The following is a 20534-nucleotide window of genomic DNA, read 5'->3' as shown; positions in this document are numbered from 1 at the left end:
CTTATTCCCAAATCTTCCATTAAAATTGGCCCAACTGAGCCCCGAGATAGTTCAGATAACTTCCCAATCTCTTCAGTGGTCCATCGTCAGTCTTTGAGCAAAGTGTCTGAATTTTGTCAACATTTTCTTCTATTTGGGAAGTTGACTGACATCCAGGATGAAGTTTGTCATCACTCAACATTTCCCCTTTTTGGAAACCTGAAAACCACTCAAACACTTGATTTTTCCTCCCCATAGTGCTGTCCTTGTAAGCTGTGTTCAATGTTACAACAGTTTCTGTGGCATTTTTCCCGAGCAGGAAACAAAATTTCACAGCCACATGCTGTTCTCCTAAATTGGCCATCACACACAAAAACACGGTTTGAGCGAAACTGCTTTTATGAAAAAATTCACTCTGACCAGAGAGAACCTTCCCAAGCAACACTTAATGCTCACCTACCAAGGGGACAATATGTGTACTGCAAAAGCTCTGCCCCATGGAGCCTTTTAACTTTTTCCATTTGGGGCGGGGTGTCCCCTAAAATATATGTATATATATATATATTTTTTCATAGTAATGAATATAATTCCATTTTGGCAATGAGTGACTGTAAAGGAAAGAGAAGGCTTATTCCTGCTTGAGTGCTGGAAGAGGAAGGTTACTATTTGTAGGATGGTGTCTTGCCATATGGTTGTGCTTTTAGCGACACTCTCTGTTTGCATAGGAATCACTTGGAAATTTTGAAGCAAATGTAGAGCACGGTCTAAAATATTTGCTACTTTTTCCAATACAACAGAGCTGGCTATGTCCCACCCACACAGCCCTGCATAATCCTTCTATGACTGAGGCTATGCAAGGAACCAGTTATCACTGCGAGCCATTCATGTGGGACTTCTATTCTTTTTACAGAAGATTCTCTCTTGGTGGTATCTCTAGCTGGGGATCTCAAGGTCTGGGATCTGTCTTCGTCTATCAATAGCATTCAGGTAAGCTTGTCCGACTCTACTTTTGTTTTTACTCTTTGAAGTGAAATCTTAAAATTAGGAAGCTATTACATGCTTGCTGTTAAAATTCAAATAACATTCAGTCCAATCCATTTACTTCCATATTTGTTCCTTTCACCTCCTCCCAGAGGAAGGCATTGGGAACAATTGGATTGCATTCTTCCAACCTTTCCTCTGTTCCCATACAAATGATTTTATCAAGACAGACTGAAAAATTTGAACAAAATTTTAATTAAAAAAAAAACTCGGGTAGAACACATCTCTGTATCCTCATGATACAAGATCCACTTCCTTTGAGATATGTGGAAGCAGTGACAAGATGGCTAGCCCAAAGGGTTAATTGTCGAACATCACTTTTTAGTTGCTGAAAGGTTGGCGGTTTGAATCCAGGCAGGGATGCCACCGAATATAGACCTGGAGATTTGTTTCTAAAAGGTCACCCCTTGAAAACCCCATGGAGCAGTTCAAACCTGCAGCCCTGGGGCTGCCCGCGTTGTACTTGACCGGATGATGACTAACACTAGCAGCACTGAGTGTCATCCAGTGGGAGGCAGTGTACATATTCGCTTCCGTCCATCAGTCTGCAAGCTGACCTGAAGGCAAACAGCCAGCCATTCTGCTTGTGCTGATGACAAGATTATTTAGATGACCCAATGGATATATGGTTCAGATGTCATGATTTTTTTTTTGCTTGGAGAGGCATAGGATATTGGTGTTGTGTTGGGATACTAAAACCAGAATTAACCCAGTATTATCTGAAGCAGCAAGCGTACAGCCTTCTATGTGTGAGGGTCGCGCTTGGGTTTTCCCAAAGCAATGTTTTTGCAAATCAGATATTAGAAGGGTTGCTTTTTAAATAAGGGTCTTTTTTCATTTACATTTTTGTTTTATCTTTCTACTCTTTTCAAAGATCGGGAACCTATTTTTATTTACATGCTCCATACCTCACCTAGCCTTCCCACAGAATGGAGTGGAATGAAGGGCTGTAACAATGCTTGGGGTCCACATGAATTTCCTGCACACAACTTCTTTTTCAAAAGAACTTGTCATTTTAAAAAATATGGATACAAGAGTACTTTTCATTTGATAATAATGGTGGGATTGAACTCAGGGATAAACGGGCATAGCAGGTCTTCCCATGGTTGTAGAAAAGTCAGTAGGATCTAGTAGTAAATGTTTTTATTCTATTTGAAGGAAAAGGAAGACGTCTATGAAAAAGAATCCAAATCTCTTGACTCCTTGAACTGCCGGGCAATACAATTTTGCCCATATACAGAGAGGCTTCTGTTGGTGGTTTTTTCAAAATGTTGGAAGGTATTACAGAACAGTATGATAAATAATGGCAATGAATAGAAATGTTATTTTGTTTTATTTTTCTTCTTTGGTAAAACTGTTGAGATAATATGATTTAAATATGATCCAAATCCTTTCTAATACTTTGATCAGAACACGAATGACTACGGTCTTGTAACTGATTTTTGTCAGATTTCCACTCACTCATTCAGTCTTTTGCTTCCATGGATCATAAATGTTTAGTAGTATGTACGAATATGTTTGCTATCAAATCGTTATGATGATAATGAACACGTCGCTAAATTGTTTTCAAGAAATGCTACCTTTACTTCAGAATTAAACACAGATTGATGTTATTTTTGGAAACTTTTTTTTCTGAATTAACAGTTGTTTCTAGTGAATATATATTATTTCATTATGAATACATCGACAGATTTCTCCAAGAAAAAAGAAAAGTCAAAATATCATAAACTGAAACTTTCTTTTTCCTTGGTGTTTTATAGAGCTTAATCACATAAGAAAGCAACATTGTCTCACGTGTGTGTTAATAAGGACTTTTTGAAGCACCAGTTAAAGTATCTCATGATCACTAAGGATTTCTGTGGTAGACATGTTTTGCATAATACATGATCAGATGTTAACCTTGGACTGGCAGTATGAAAACAAATAGAAATATGCAGAAATTTAGGAATTTTTTGTCCTATGTACTTAACAGATGCATTCTAAAATGATCCCGCCAAATGTGGTTTCTACCCTGACACCTGCCATAGATCAATGTAGAACAATTAATACTATCAAAATTCCATCTTGATCCCGGAGTGCATTGTGATCTGTTATAGTTAATGTGTTGTTGCTTTAATACGGTCATTTAAATAAATAGTCTGTAAGGATTTCTAATTTCATTGGAAGATTCTGTTGCAAGCGTTTGTGAAGGTGCACCGTTAATTGTTTGTTGTAGGTTTACGATTATTGCGACTTTTCTCTCCTGTGGACTGAAGTTAGTACAAGTGGGCAGTTCTTTGCCGGCGGGGAGGTGCTTGCTGCTCACAGAATTATCGTGTGGACAGAAGATGGTCACTGTTATATCTATCAGCTGCTGAACAGGTGGGCTCAGATGGGCGCGACGTACAAAACATTCAGGTAGAAAATGAACTTTGGGAGGTTTATTATGAAAAAATCCCCGCATGCTACTCATGATCAAAAACCAGAACAAAACAACTTTGGCACTGGGAGATTTACCCTGGGCTTGGTAGGCTTCGGCCTTTGTATAAAACAGCAGGGGATGAAGGAATGAGATTAACCGTGTATAGCTTGTACAGCTGGTGCTGGGTTTTCAAAAAGTCACTTGTAATTATTACCCAACAATTTCTAACTACGGTTTCAAAACTTGAATGATCCCATCCGGCCCTTGAAAGTCAGAGGGGGGATAAAAAAAAAACCCAAACAAAAAACACACAAACGAATAAAGGACCCCAAAGTTCTAAACTTTGCTTTTTTATTTCTGCCGTGTAGTGGGCTTTCAAAAAGCATATACCCTGCTGATGGAAGAGTCCTTAAAGAGACCATTTATCCTCATTTACTCTGCTCTACTTCTGTACAAGAAGATAAGGTAATGCAAGAACAGAGTGGCTTTCCTCACAGCGGCTTCGCTCGGTTTCCGACATAAGTGTGCCTTTGTCTGTAACCGAATCGGCCCTGACAAAAAATGGAAGCATCCCATCAAGTTGTTAACGAGAAAATCAAATCTAATTGTTAATGGCTGCTGAAGAGAAAACGGGGTCTTTGAAAAATCGCTTGTTTTTACATCGGATGAAATAGACAATGTATTTTCTTTCAGGAACACTGTCCACTTTGAAAAGGACAAAGAGGGGATTAAAAATCCAAATCGCGCTACCATTATATCCTTATTGTGAACGGTTAACCAAAATTACTATTGTAACTGAAAATGTCAAATACGTAGAAAACTTACAAAAATAGGATGGTGACCACTTTCATACACTCACCCAGATACACCAATTGCTAAGGTTTTTCCATCGTTAAGCTCTCTAAATATAAACCTATATGAACAAATAGGAAGGCTTCAAAAAGTTTGTGCAAAAATGAACTCAAAGGTAAAAAAATATTCCCATAAATTTTAAAACACACACACACACACATATGCACCACTGATTCTTTTTACTGACCCTTTTGATAGGTGGTTTGACAGAATAATTGTTAATATTTTGATGTATCTATTCTCATTTTCAAGTTCTATGAAATGAAATTTTGTCCTGCCCATTTTTGGGGTAATTTTTCACCTTAGCCATGTTTGAGGTCATTTTCACATCTAAAACTTTCTTGTTAAAATGTAATTATGTTTTCTGACAGAGAATTGGACAAATGCAAACTTGTTATGTGACTACAGTATATCTCTGACACTTTTTAAAGCTTGAAAATGGAAACACTTTCTTACTTTATTTCAGCATTGTTCCACAAAGTAATTATGTCAATGTTGTTTTATTTTTTATCATCAGATAATTACCCCAAAAAGAGGCCTTAGGAGAGAGGAGGAGGTTAGAATTATTGATCTGTTAATTAAAGAAACATGATACATTATAGAATGATAGTGTCCTTTATTATTAAGAAGCAGAGCCATTGGGAATCCTATAATTCAGCCATTGTCCCTTAAACATATCTGTGAGATTCGGTTACAGAAGTTTGAGCAAGAACGGTCAGCCTACAGTTAGAACACCAAGTGTCACTGGCGTCCACTTCAGAATCGTCACGTTAGGGGTTTCTTCTAAAATAATTTGTGGAAGCAATAGAGCCTTGCTTTGCTCTTGATCACAAAAGAAGTATTCTGATGGGTTACTCAGAAAGGTATTTTTAGTTATTTTTTTAAAGGCCCATCCTTTCCTCCTTTATATCCTTATTTTTCCCTAGGAGAAATGCATCAATTAAAAAAATCAAAAATACTCATCTTGCTTTGTTTAAATAATTGTCAATTCATAATTTATGGTTCTTCTACCAATAATTACATTTTAGAGAACCACAGCTATTTCTATATTGCAAATATGGGAAGTGCCTGGGCGCTGATAATGCGATATCGAAAGAAGTTGATTTATTCATCTTTAAAGATGCTTGCTTTTTATTTATTTAAGAAAGAAAAGTCAGGCATTATTATTATATTTTAACATAAATTGTCACTATAACTTTTCTTAATCTCTTTTGTAATTGGGAGGGTGTATAAAAGCATTGTGGACTGTTGGGAGATGAATTCCACAGATGGATTGAGCATAAAACGTGCTCTGGAAACCTGTAGTACTAACCTGATATGTCAGGTTATATTATAACTTTCTATATCACATTGGTACTACAGATTTGCCGCAAGTGGATGCCAGAAGACTCTGAAATTTGCCCTTAATCACAGAGTAGCGAAGGCAAAAGGAAGAAATGATGAAGTCAAAGAACTGAACATGAAATTTCAAAGGGTAGCTCGATAAGTAAAATATTATACTTTAAAGTAAAATATAATGAAAGTCGCACATTACAGGGAGACGTAGGACAGTGCAAGATATGACAAAATAATAATTTATACACTATCAAGTGTTCATGAGGGAGAGGGGAGCAGTAAGGGAGGGGGAAAATGAGGAGCTGATGCCAGGGGCTTAGGTGAAGAGCAAATGTTTTGAGAACGATGAGGGCAATGAATGTACAAATGTGCTTTACCCAATTGATGTATGTATGGATTGTGATCAGAGTTGTATGAGCCCCTAATAAAAGGATTTTTAAAAGATAATTAAAAAAAGAAATGTGCACATTCTTAGAGTTAGAATACCAAAAAGGAAGAACTGCTCAACATATCTTTAACTGAAAAAATTCAAGCCGCAAGTTACAAGATTCAAGGATCCTACGGGCAACATATTGAATGCTGCAGGAAGCATTTTTAAAAAAGGGAAGAATGCACAAGGCACTCCACCACCTCAGGAGGTACCGTATAAGCAAGGGCTGCAGGAAGACGTTTGAGCTGCACTGAAATGATTGTCCACAAACCAGGCTCCAGGAATGGATGGAGCACCAGCTGAAATGGTCCATCGAGCTGATGAAGCACGGGAAGCACCCCGTCTTCTAAGCCAGGACATTTGGAAAACAGCTAATTGGCCAACTGATTGGAAAGCTCCATGTATATACTCAATCCAAAGAACCATGGCCCAGGAGAATGCTCAGACTATAGGACATTGTCATTGATAGTACATACAAATACAGTTTTTCCAAAAAATCACCCAATTGTTATTGCAGCAGTACGTAGACAGGCAGATGCCAGAGGTTCCAGCTGGATTTTGAAGAGGATATGGAGCAAGGGATACCATTACTAATTTCAGATGGATCTTGGCTGGACATATGGGGTGCCAGAAAGATGTTTACTGGTATTTTATTGACAATGCCAAGACATTCAGCTGCATGGATCATAATGAAACTATGGATGCACTTGGGAAGAAAGGTGGCTCCAAACCCTTCATTGTGCTTCTCTGGAGCTTGTGCCCGGATCAAGAGGCAGTTGTACAAACAAAACCAGGGAGCACTATATGGTTTAAAATGAGAAAAGGGGGTGCGCCAGGGTCGTATGCTGTCATGATACGTACTCAATACGTATACGTCAGTCATCTCACATGCAGGCGGAAGCTGTCCACTGAATAAGGAAGATGGAAGAATTGATGACCTATGAATTTTTTGTGCCAGAGAAGCGTGTAAAAGTACCACAGATGGTCAAAAGGATAAGCAAGTCTGTCTTTTAAGAATTAGGGTCAGAGTTCTCCTTAGAGGGAAAGATGGCAAGATTTCACCTCCTGTGCTTTGGACATGTCATGAGCCCAGTCCCTGATGGCGGACGATCATGTGTGGTAACGTTGAGGGACAGTGAGAGAGAGGAAGACTCTCGAGGAGATGAATTGGCCACAGCAGCTGCAACAATGGGCCCAACTATGAAAACAGTGGTGAGACTGGCACTGTTTCATTCTGTTTGTCGTGCACAGGGTGGCACTGAGTTGGAACTGACTTGATGGCATCTAACAATAACTTGCTTTGTTCAGGAAAGTAAGAATTTATATAAGTAAGGCTTATTGAGGGTGTTCACAGATAAATAGAAAAAAATGACAAAACAGACAAACTACACAAGTCAACCCACTCTTATTACTGAAACGATTCCCATTCATAGGAATAGCCCATGGACAGAGTAGAACAACGCTCTAAGTTTTCTGAGACTATAAACCTTCATGGAAGCACAGAGCCTTATTTTTTGATCCCAGCGTGGTCAGAGGATTTTAACTGCCAGCCTCTCTGTTAGCGGCCCAGACACTTCAATCTATATCACCAGCACGGTTCCCAGAGGAAGAACTACGTAGAGCAAAATCTCCGTTTCTTGAACGTATCCGCTGATGGAGTTCTATCAGCAGCAATGACGGTTCCCTCTTCCTTTGTCATCATTCTGAGGGACTCTTTAGCATTGCATCATGGCTGGTGACTATTTTGGGCTCATGCCAGGGGAGCCCTGGTGGCATAGTGGTTACACACTTGCTGTGATCCTCAAGGTCAGTAGTTTGAAACCACCAGCCACTCCATGGGAGGAAGTTGGGGCTTTCTACTCTCTTTAAGATGTACAGTTTTGGAAACAGAGGCAGTGCTGGAAGATCACATTGACTAGGAGGCAGGGTGGTTGCTTTTGTTTGTGTCTTTATGCCAGGGGTGACAGTAGTTGAGAGGAGGAACTGGATGCGTCAAGGGTCTCGGGTGAGAAGTTAAACTACACTGCTGAATTGAGAGTGGTTGAAGTAGAAAAACCTTGAGACCCGACAATGAAAACTGTCAATCCATCAGCTAACACTAATGGTAATGACAAAGATGACTGAGAAATTTTACTGAGCCCTTCTTCTTGTCAGACATACAGACACCTCACCCACTTCAGTTCCCACAATGGCCTCAATTTGAAGCATGTTCAGAAAGAATTCCCAAGCATCGTGAAGTCAATTGTGGATGATGTAGTTAGGCATCCACAATTGACTTTCCAACGCTCTCTGTTTGGTAGCAAGGCGATTCACCTCCCTGAACGATGAGCAGCGGGGATTCCCCAGAGGCTCAATCCATGTGCAGACCCTGCAAATGGACTTTGGGTTTCCACTGACATCCACAGCCTTCTGCCAACTGGGTGTTCACAACTTAAGCTCTGATATCGTTCCCTCCTTAAGATTTGAATTTTATTATATACGGTTTGTGGATCACATCTGCTGGTGTGCTTCTTCCATGTGGACTTAGTTGATGCCTCATTTGGATGGCTGCTTCTTTTAAGACAAACCTTTAAGACCCCAGATGCTATTCTTTCTGGTATAGGATAAACTAGACTTTTTTTAAAAAAACAACAATCATTTTATTGGGGGGGGGGGTCATACAAATCCTATCACAATCCTTTTGAATCACAGGTTTTTAGCCTCATCTAGGGTTCTTTCTGAACAATGTTGCAATACGGCTAAGGCTTCGGGCTTAAAATAAGTGATGTAAATATTCATCAGAGTTATAAGGACCACTCATGGAGCTGTCTCATTGTCACTACAAAGGCATTGGCATGTGCAGATCTACTCCTGTGTCCCCTCTTTTAAAAACAGCTGATTGATGGTGTTGCACAACTTAATTTTAATACTACAAAGGAAATTAAAAAAAAAGAATTCCCAAGCATTGAAATCCAACCATGTTGATCCCAGAGTTGGGATTATTAGAGTGGGTTTCTCAGTCTAGAAAAAAGACAACAAGAGTGTTTAATATTTATTGTACATGTACACTATTTTAAGCACTTTACATGTATTAATTCAGTAACTCTCACAGCAATCCCATATGAAAACACACAACTAGTTGCCAAAGAGTCAATTCCAGCGTATGGCATTTTTATTAATCCCTTCACCGCAAAATGTTAAGTCAGATGCTTACGTTAAATAACTTGCTCTTTTCATAGAGATAATATGTGGTGCTATTGAAGGATTCTTTGGGGAAAATGTGATTGCAACACTGGGCTCACACATAAGAACAATTGTCAGGATGGTGCATGTCTAGGCAGTCTGTTGTTTTCTGTGTGTTGGGACCAATCTGATGGCATCTAGCAACAACAACAACAATAACAAAAACTGCCAACACAGTGCATTATGCAGGAAGGATTGAAAGAAAATGGAAGGAGTGCAAAAGTGTAACTGTATGGAAAAACAAGCAAAATGATCAACATTCAACCATTTCAAATGGTAGCAGATGATCAAGAACGGAGGGTATTGAAGTAAGAAGTCCACACTGCACTGAGATCAAGAACAAAAACCAGGTGCCGGGAACGGATGGAAGACCCATTGAGATGCTTCAACAAGCTGAGGACATTCTTCATGCACTCACTCACCTCTGCTAACAAATTTGGAAGACCGATAACTGGCCAACTGGTTGAAAAAGAGCTATCATTTTACCCATTCCAAATATAGTTGATCCAACAGGGTGCAGAAATCATCAAGTAATACCATTGATATCACATGACATTTTGATGACAAGCATTCAATCGTGGTTGTAGCAGTACATCCACATGGAGCAGCCAGACATTTATACTGGATTCGGAAGAGTACTTGGAATAAGGGATATCATTGCTGCAGTAAGATGGGCCTCTGCGTAAACAGAGAATCCTGGAAAGACGCTTGCCTGTGCTTTGTTGACTAAGTAAATCCCTTCAACAGTTTGGCTCATAACAAACTGTGGATCACATTGAGCAGAGTGGGACTTCCACAACACTTCAGTGGGCCCACGTGGCTCCTGGATGTGGACTAACAAGAAGCCATGGGAGCAGAACAAGAGAATGCTGTGTTGTTTCAAATCAGGAAAGGTGTGCGTCAGGGTTGTATCCTCTCTTCCTTTCATTATTCTGATTGATTGCCTCACACTCAATCATCCGCATGCCTAGAAAATAATGAGAGAAGCTGAACGGCTCACAGGAAGGGAGTCCTGGTGTTGGAGTGGATACATGTTGGTATGCTAAATACAAGGCCATTGGCTCCAAACCAACAGCCACTCCATGGTACAAAGGAGAGGCTTTCTACTCCTACACACAGTTTTGATCTTGGAAACTCACAGTGGCAGGTCTGCCCTGTCCTGCAGGGTCACTGTGAATTGGAATTGACCTCAGGGCCGTGAAGGTTTGGTTTTTCTGTTTTGCCATATGAAGCACGACATGACTTCGGCATCGGCGGACACAATCTTGTTTGATACAAGCCAGAAGGACTTGAAACACTTGCTGATGAAAATCAAAGACTGCAGCCTTCAGTATTGATTACAACTCAATGGAAAGGAAAACAAAATTCTCGCAACTGGACCAATAGCATCAAGACAGAGGGACAAAGGATTGAAGCTGTTAAGGTTTTCCTTTGGCTTGCATCCACAATCGATACTCATGGAGGCAGCCATCAAGCTATCAAACCGCATGCTATCTCGGCCAACTCTCCTGCACGAGATCTCTGAAAAGTAAGGAAGAGCAAGGATGTTCCTTTGAAGACTAGGGTACATTGATTCAAATGATGGCTTCCCATTCACTTCACGGGCATGCTCCCTGGATTGCTGTTACCCCCTTCCGGTATTTCCTCCCACAGTTCATTTCTCCGATGCTCACCCACTCCTTGACACCTGTATACACCTCCTTCCCAGTAGTTCCCTCTCTAATCCTGCATTTCTCTGAAAGTACCTTCATAGCCCTTACTTATGGGAATCACGAGCTTTTCCCTTAGAATATCAGGGAGTACGCGTTCTCCAAGAGGTAATGAATGCATTAGTGAAGAACGAACACTCTGGGTGTGACTGCCGAATTCAAGCCCCGATTTTACCAAGAGTGTTGTTTCTAAGATAGGGGGACAGATCAGAAATACTGCACTTGATCCAAGCTCCACTTTTCCCATTTCTAGCACCTTGAACAAATCAACCAATTCTCACTGAGTTTTACGCATGTATAAAATGAAGGCAATGATAATACCAACTTCACAGGATTATTGAACCAAACATATGCCGAGTGCCTAATTAGAATGTACAATACATACATAGTTAGATACTCTGCATACTTATTTGGAATCAGCTGATAATTTTGCTTCTTTTTTTCTAAAGACCATTTTGGTCTTATGTCGGAGATTATTCAATTTAATTTAGTCAGAAATGGTGGGAAATAAATGGAACAGTTTCTATGCTGAAATCTCATGTTTCCATGTAAAACTGTGACTGTCTGTGTAGTGAGATATTTTTGCTGCGTAAGAGTTAACTCTTTATTTCCAACCAGGGCCTGCCCTTTGTTATGGGCTACATGAATGAAAGAAAAGAGCCTTTTTACAAGGTACTTTTCTCCGGAGAAGTCTCTGGAAGGATTACTTTGTGGCACATCCCTGATGTTCCTGTTTCAAAGTTTGATGGTTCTCCTCGAGGTAATCATTTCTAATCATGTGTCTACTGAGAGTTAGTGGACAATGAATGGAGAGTTTTCCTACGTTCCATAAAGTAGCTATGCACAAGATCTGTGTCATTGTACATTAAAATATTTTAGTATGTTACCTAAAATGTGAAAATTTAAAAGTATAAATATGATTCTAATAGATCTTACATAATTATATAACCAATATAATTCAAATTGACATCAGTTTAACATAACAAATGACGTTTGGTTTAAATAATTGGATGCTGGTGATATAAATATGGGATATTTGTGAGTTAAATCTTATGCATATTAAAGAGTAAGTTAAAAAGAATGGCTAATAAGGTTCTAGGTCACACATGCATGAAGTTAATCTATTGGAGCAGAGAGCCTCATATTTCTCAGTCAGAGTGGCTGGTAGATTTGAACCACCCACACTGTGGCTAGCAACCCAATGCTTAACTAAGGGGATCTCTGGTAGTGTAGTGGTTATGCACTGAGCTGCCAACCAAAGGCCAGCAGTTGAAAACTAACAGCTGCTCCAAAGGCTCTCTATTCCTGTAAACACTTACAGTCTTGGAAATCCAGAGGGGGCAGTTCTCCCCTGACCCCTGCCTCAGAATTGACTCAATAGCAGTGAGTGATATTAATAAAAAATAGTTTCAGAAAATAATTAGAACTTATTATGATAGCTGGAAAAAGCTTCTTCTTACTTGGATTTCGAAGTTAAAAACTTAGGCCATACTCATGCCTTAAACTGCTTGTTGGTATGTCTAAGGTTTTTCATGCCCGTTCCGTCTCCCAGCAGCAGAACTAAGTGTTTGTTTGTTAATAGAATCATAGGAGTCTCTGCCCATGCTTGTGCTAGTCCAAGGTATGGGACTGGGGTTGTAACAGTTGTGGAAATTTGTGTTCACATCAACAAGTCCCTTTCACATAGAAGATTGAGTAACACATTTTCTTCATCTACAGATGCTAAGTCTCACTTTCTGAACCCTGCTGAGGTCAAGTTCAAAAGCATGAGTAGTCAGCATTATAAAAGGGCACTCAGTACTCCTGTGAGCGTTGTGTGATTTTTTTAAAAGATAATCACATGGTTACCACCTGTCTTGCTAGGTGCCATCCAATTGGTTCTGGCTTCTACTGACGCTAAGCCTCACAGAAAGAAACACTGCATTGTCCTGTGCCATCTGCACTGTTGTTAGCTTGTTTGAGCCTATTGTTGTAGCCATTACATCAAGGAGCTCCCTCCTTTTCACGGAGACAATCTTTTTTGATGACTCTCTTGCACCATCCATGGTCTTTTTTTCCAGGGACAGGTCCCTCTGGAAAACAGGCCCAAATATGTGACATGAAGTCTTAACATCTTTGCTTCGAAAGAGCCCTCTGGCTGTACTTCTACCAAGATCGAGTTTCTCTTCTTGCAGTCCATGCTGTTTTCAGTTTTCTACACCAACACAGTGATTCAAGTTCACCAATTGTTCTGCAGGCTTCCTTATTCATCACCTACCTTTACAAGCATGTGAGGTGACTGAAAATGCCATGGCTTGAGTCAGGCATATCTTAGTTCTCAAGGTGGTATAGATCCTCTTCCACACTTTAAAAGAAATCTTGTGCAGGAGATTTGCCCAATGCAGTGTGTCGTTTGATCTCTTGACTACTGCTTCCAAGAACATTGATTGTGGATCCAAGGAAATAATATCCTTGACTTAAGTCTTTTTTTTTCCTGTTTATCATAATGCCATCTATTTGTATAGCTGTGAGAAATTTGATTTTATTTACATTGAGTTGCAACCCATACTGATGGGTGTTTTTCCTCATTAGCAAGTGCTTCAATACCTCTTCACTTTTAGCAAGCAAGGTTGTATCCTTTCCAGGCTGTTAATACCTTTCCTTCAATCCTGGTGCTCTGTTTTTCTATTTCTCTCTTGCAACTAAGATATATTCAGTTTATGCTGGCATACTAAAGTAAATATAGATGAGTCTAACATTTCACGTCACTGCAAAGTTTCTCCATTTTTGGTGGATCTATGTCTAAGATGAAAGAACTAATTTTTGTACAAAGCCATTCTTCTGAGTTTCTGGACAGTAGACCAGTACAATTGAGTTTTAAGAGAAGACATAGATGGCAAGCAGACCATATGCTTATAGAGCAGAAGAGTTTCTATCACCCAGAGAGATGGTGCACCTTGTTACTATTTTCCATCCCTGTGTTGAATCAAATTAAATGCTTTTTTTTTACAAAAATGTTAATTATTAATTTTTTCTCTCTTTTTAGAAATACCAATAAGTACTACCTGGACTCTTCAAGATAATTTTGATAAGCATCAGACCATGTCACAGAATATTATTGACCATCTTTGTGGCTTTAAAGAGGGCATTGGAACTGCAGTAGTCACCTCATCGGTGTACGTTCCAAGTCTCGACAAACTAATATGTGGCTGTGAAGACGGGAGCATTTTCATTACACAGGGTGTGCATGCCGCCAAAGCGGGGCTCCTGGAAGGCGGTGCCTTATTAAAAGGTCATTGGGTTTTATTGTACCCTAATTTTTTGATTCATATAATCTTCAGCGATAACAGGTTGTACTAAAGACAATTGCAGAGGCTTAAACATTTGCTGCTAAATTTGTTCTCATCTTCATTTTAAAGTGGTGCACATGTACCCATGTGGTTTCTTCCACGAAGCAGCTGATGGATGTGTGAGTAGCAGCCCAGTGCTTAACCTGTTGTTCTTTTTCATAATCTCAAGCAAGCTACGCAATTAAAACTATGTTCTGCTCCTCGTGGATCATCCAGTCCTCTGAAAGTCACTGCTATAAGCAATTTCTCTGTACCCTTTTTGAAATTTCTTGCGTGCATAGGAACACATATCAGTAGCATGTATGCTTTTAACTATGTTACAACATGGGAGCATATTCTAAACACTTCATCTAAACATCTTGTTAAAAGAATAACATGGAGCACATTTTCTACACACTAATTTTAAGTGTTCAAATTAATCAAAATTGGATTTTATAACTCTTCTATTAATGATTATTTTAGCTTTTCCCAGTTATTGACTACTGGAAACATAGAAAATGTACATTATTTTTAGTTTTGAAAATATTCAGTTGAAGGACATTTTATAAACATTTATTTTCCACAAACCATTTTTTATCAAACATTTGCAAACTGTGTATTCTCACATGACAAAGAGTATCTTCCTGTTTGAATATATTTTTCTTTGTTAGTAAAATGTATATGTGGTTTTAAACGTCTGTGTAAATTGTAAGAGTTAATATTTGTTACATATAGATCATTATATTTTGTAAAGGGGAAGGAAATAGAGGAACTGGTTGAGATTTGAGGATGTGTAGAAAATCTTGTGTTGCTGCATTGCAGCATAAGAGCCCTAAAGGTTAAAATACAAAATCTCAATTTAAAATAAAGTTCAGCTCACTTTGTCTACTATTTGAAGTAGGAATAAGTGGTATTGAGCTAAATGTTAGTGTTAAAAGTTATTGAAAAAGGTTAAACCGAAGTGTCTATTACTGTAGCCTTTATATCCCGAGAAGAAGAAACCCGCATTTGATTTCTAGCATAAGAGTTTGCATTCATCACGGTCTCCCGGGGGTTTAAAGTGAGGATGTACCGGATGGAACCAAAGTAGACTAATGATGCTTTGAGAGTAATTTTTAGTGTGGGAAAGGAGAATTTGTGAGCTAGAACCCTCAAACAATCCTCTGCCATCAAGTTGACCCTGACTCTGAGTAGGCCTATGTGAAGTTTCAGAAGCTGTAAACCTCATCTCTCTTCCCTGGTGAATTTGTGGTTAGCAGCCCAATGCTTCACTGACTATGCCACCAGACCGTAGAGTGGCCTATAGTCCCCTGTAGTTCCTTTAGGTTAAGCTAATGGTGAAGGCCGTTGCCGTGTAGTTGGTTAGAGAGGAGCGAATCAGCTTTTGGTACACCTGGCACAGGAATGGCATAAAAATACCCATGGGCCTACTAAATGGCTGGCACGGTGGTCAGGAAATCATGGTAGTCTCTTATTTTTTCAATATCCTTTGTGACATAAGTACTACTACGATCTCAGTTTCTCAGATTCGGTACCTGTGATTTTGGAGGGAGAAAAAGTACCCCTTGCCTATAGTGATACATTTAGTAAATGAGGGAACGACAGTAAAAGAAAGGAAGAAAGCAAAAGCAACATTTCTCTAACAGTAGATCTATGCTCTTAAACATAATGCTGTTGGTTTTTCACACGGGGATGCAAGTCACTTAACCTCTCTGAGGCCTCTGACATTTATCTGGAAATAGGTAATGATGAACCATTTTCAAAGCAAACCTTGTGAAGGTCTTTCTTTTCTTTTATACTAGACCTGGTCATGCTATTTTAAAGGATAGCAGTAATATCCGGAGCTTGTATTTGTGGGAGTGAACTATATTAATTCTTTACTCTTTTGAAGTCCTGTTTGCTGTTTCAGAGCATTGGAATTATAACCTTGCTAGTGTCCTTACACGACTCATCGACTTTGAATCTCCAATTCTAGAACTCCATCAAAACCATGATCTGGTTTACCAGGAAGCACTTGGCTTTTGCAATGATCCAAGAGTTGGTCCTTAGTTTTAATAGTCAAGTCTGTAGTATCACTTATATGGAAGATTTTTCTTAACATTGAATTCTTGTAAAAAGAAGTCACAAAATGATTTTTGGAAAAAAAAAGAATTTTCCTTTTTTTTAAAATTTGATGTTTCTTGTTTTCCAGATTCCCTTTATCACAAAGTTCTTAAAGGCCATCACCAAAGTGTTACTTCATTACTCTACCCACATGGTCTCTCCTCAAAATTGGACCAAAGTTGGATGGTGTCTGGGGACTGGGACTCATGCGTCATCTTGTGGGATATCTTTACTGAACAAATTTTGCATAAATTCTGTTTGGAAGCTGGCCCAATAACAAGTCTTTTGATGTCACCAGAGAATTTCAGAGTAAGTTAAAACAAAAAGCAAAACATAACAGAGAAACTTGAATTACTATAGCATTGCAGAGCATTTTAAAAATGGAAGAAAGAAACCATATTCCCATAAAAGGAAAATGTTTTATGTTCACACGCTCACTGGAAGATTTTCATATATTCTTCTCTAGTCTCTACACGCAATTTACTGTAACAATTTGTATTATACAAATAATTTAATAGCAAAGCAGAAATTTGATAAATACTTGATTTTATATTAATGATTTCTCTCTAAGTATGTATTTCTCTTAAGTACTTACATTTTTTCTGTTTCTGTGTCTTAAATTTTAATGAAATTGGCTTTTTTTATTTTAATAGTAAATGACACTCAACATAAAACAATTCAAATAATACTATATCCACAGATTAGGAATTAATTTGTGCCTTCACCGTTTGCCATTCTAATAATAAGGATACATTTTTATAATTAATGTTCTTAAATGAATTTCAGTTTGCTCATTAATTTAGTTAGCATATAATGAACTTTAATACATTCAAAGAGATTCTTCTTTGTCCTGGGAAAAATTAATTGGTTTTATTTCCTCCTGAAGCATCAAATTTAGCTCTCAGTTGAGTTGATACCTTTGTTAAGATATGAATGAACCACTGTTGACTTTCCATTGCTAACATACATAGTTTTGTAAGTTATTTCTTTTTTTGGAAAAAATTATTTCTTCATACTAATATTATAAATGGTCAGCTCCAAAGGCCTCTCAGCATTTGCTTTAAGTTTTAAACCATACTTTTGTAGGATGTCAGAAAAAAACACTATTTCTTCAACATAAATGGTTTAAAAAAACAACAGTGAAACAAGGTTAAGTGATAAACAAAACAAAACTTGAGTGAGATTATTTGGGATGCATTGATATATGCCCCTTATTCCTGAAATTGATTCCCCCTCTACCACCCTTCTTTTTAAAATCATGTTTGTCCCCAAGTTTCAGCACTCCAGTCAAGGCCATTCCCCCTACCGCCCTGGACTAGGAGTCCTAGACACTACTTTCCTTCACCTGCCTTCTCCTACTTCCTCAGTTATTTAAATATAAAGTTCAAAGCCATTTAAACTAAGTCAGATAAAAAGGAAAGTGATTGAAAGTGTGTAAGAAGTAATTTTTCATTTCATACATCCAGGTCAACGCCCTATTATGAGGCCCTACCATGGACTATTGATTCAGAAGCCTAGGTTAATCTCTGAGTCCCCACGCCCCACGCCTCCTCCCAAAATATCTGTGCTAGGTTCGTTTTGTGTTATTCCTTCTTTTTATGACCTCTTTTAGTTTCACAATTTCAAATTCCTAGAAAAAGGAATCTTATTGGCTCTGTATGGGTCATTAGTACATGCCCACTCTTGGCCATAGACTGGTGGTGTGTGTGTGTGTGTGTGTGTGTGTGTGTGTGTGTGTGTGTGTGTGGTGTGCTTGTAGGAGCTGTGATGACAGGGTGGATTATGCATTGGGCTGCTAAGTGCAAGGTGAGCAGTTCAAAACAACTAGATGCTCTGTGGGAGAAACATGAGATTTCTACTCCCATAAAAATGGTAGAGTCTTGGAAACCCACAGGGACAGTTCTCCTGTGTCCTTAATGGGACACTCTGAGGAGGAATAGACTCAGTGACAATGAGTTTGTTTTTTTGTCTTTTCTGTGTGTGTGTGTGTGTGTGTGTGTGTGTGACTTCTGCCACATATTGAACTGCTCGTTGTAGAATCTGTGGGCTGAATGAATTTTCTAAAGGCATAATGTTGGGAAGCCATTGGTCTTTGGTCTCTTGTACACGTCTAGCATCCCCATCTATCACATATGTCATTTTGTGAATTTTAATTTTTTTTCCTCTAGTCTTCTGGAAAAGCATTAGGAAAGATAGCCTGCTCTCTACTGCCTCCCAGAGAGATTGCTTAATGATTTGTACAGCAAGAATCTCAAAGAACCTCAACAGATGCATGCGCAAGCCCTGGAAGCCCTGGCTCGGAACCTCAGGGAGGACAGGAGCTCAGTAGGGTGTTTAGAGGAGAAGCAGGGAGTAGAAGAGATCGTTGCACATCCTCCTCTTCAAGTCATTTACTGATGAAGACCTGGAGATGTCAAAAAGTTCATGGAAAAAATTCCAAACTTGTGAAGCCCCCTCCTAGATATCACTTAGGGTGGGACACAGTGCTGCCCTGGCAACCTTCCTCACGTTCGTCTTATCAAAGATTCCCCAGCAAAAGTGGTCATTGGCCTAAACTGTGCTCAGGGTGCTCACTACTTTAAATGTATCTTAAGAATCCACCCTCCTGTGAGCCTATTTTTGGTCCTTGTGTCTTTGAAGCTGTACTTTCTGTTGGAACTACCTAATGCTTACCTCTTTTAGATTGTGTCTACCCTGTGTTTCCTGTTTGAATAGGATCGGTATGGTTCTGGGAATAACACCAAATCACATTTTGAGGCTCTAAGTGGAAAACATCAGCTCATGATACTCTGGGGCCTAAGCTTGAGTCTACAAATAGCTTCTTTTTGTGGCAACAAATTAGTTCTGGGGTTTATTTTATTCTGCATTGTTTCCAATGTCTGCCTCCTTGTCTGAATTTGCTGATGGTCGAGGCTTTCATTTATCTGATAAGTAGATCTAGCCTGGAATTCTCCATTGACTCATATCTCTTGACCTTCCCGAGAGGTTGCTTCTAGGATCCCAGTAGAGGGTCAACTGGAGCTGTGCTGTAGAAAGCAGAGGGGGTACATGAGAGTTTGAACAGAAATGTTAGATGCTACTGGGCAGAAATGTCTGATTTAATCACGAAGAAAGCATTTGAATACTTACATAAGACCGCTGTTGTTGGTTTTTTTATTTTGATTTTTTTTCTTCTTGGTCCACAGTTAAGAGGTGAGCAGATCATTTGCTGTGTTTGCAGTGACCATTCAGTGGCTCTTCTGCACCTGGAGGAGAGGAGTTGTCTCCTCCTTGCCCGGAAGCACCTGTTCCCCGTGAGGGCGATAAAATGGCACCCTGTCGAGAATTTTTTAATCGTTGGATGTGCAGATGACTCTGTGTATATCTGGGAAATTGAAACAGGTAAATTGAAATTTTGCTTCCTTCCATGCTTTGTCCATTTATGACATCAACGCGTTTGTCACGGCGGAGTTCCAGGATGGACACGGTGTCCATTTCACTTTGCCTTAATCTTTGGTTGGACTGCATTTCCTAGCTTCCGTGGAAGGCGTGTGTGGAAAATAAAACACAATGGCATAAGTCAGATCCCGACCAACTGATGACTAGCTGACAGGGCAGTGCACAGGAATGAGCCAGATATTTCTGGAAGCTATAAATAAAAACATAAGTTATCTACTTTAATTATTAACAAGAGTGAAATTTAGTGTCCTACCAGTCTCAAATGATCATTAAATTCTGCCTTCTTCAGCATACTCACCATCTCAGCAGTGTTGTGGGCTAATTGATGATCTGTAATAATGGAATATAATTAATTACAAAACTCTAAAAGGTTGAGTCAGCGAAACTGAAAACTGAGTGGCTCGGTTGAACTTTTGCTGTCATAGGGTAAAGAGTGTGCAGTTTGAATTTTAAAACTTTTCAAAAAGTTGCACTACGTAACTGAAGGTATGAGACTAACCCATATCAGGTAAATGCTGGGGAAAAAACACAATAAACACTCATTGTCTCCTAGTTGATTCTGACTCGTAGGACAGGGCAGAGCTGCCCCTGTGTGTTTCTGAGACTGTAACTCTTTATAGGAGTAGACAGCCTCCTCTCTCTTCCACAGAATGTCTGGTGGTTTTGAACTGCTGGCCTTTCAGTTAGCAACCCAACACATACCCACTAGAGTCGCA

At 39.2% G+C, this 20534-nt stretch overlaps 1 protein-coding gene across 1 annotated transcript in view; it reads left to right on the top strand.

The window, feature by feature from the left end:
- WDR72 (WD repeat domain 72) overlaps positions 1–20534 on the top strand; it is a 250223-nt gene that overhangs the window by 13512 nt on the left and 216177 nt on the right. The window contains exons 5-12 of the mRNA XM_075531694.1: positions 890–966; positions 2179–2298; positions 3236–3381; positions 3790–3886; positions 11588–11729; positions 13995–14240; positions 16469–16689; positions 19566–19761. Coding sequence (XP_075387809.1) covers positions 890–966; positions 2179–2298; positions 3236–3381; positions 3790–3886; positions 11588–11729; positions 13995–14240; positions 16469–16689; positions 19566–19761 — 1245 coding nt within the window. The remainder of the gene's footprint in view (positions 1–889; positions 967–2178; positions 2299–3235; positions 3382–3789; positions 3887–11587; positions 11730–13994; positions 14241–16468; positions 16690–19565; positions 19762–20534) is intronic.

This window comes from Tenrec ecaudatus, chromosome 14 (genome assembly GCF_050624435.1).
Source record: "Tenrec ecaudatus isolate mTenEca1 chromosome 14, mTenEca1.hap1, whole genome shotgun sequence".
NCBI classification, from domain to species: Eukaryota; Metazoa; Chordata; class Mammalia; order Afrosoricida; family Tenrecidae; genus Tenrec; species Tenrec ecaudatus.
Note: the sequence above shows the minus strand (reverse complement) of the source record. Positions and strands in the feature narration are given on the sequence as shown.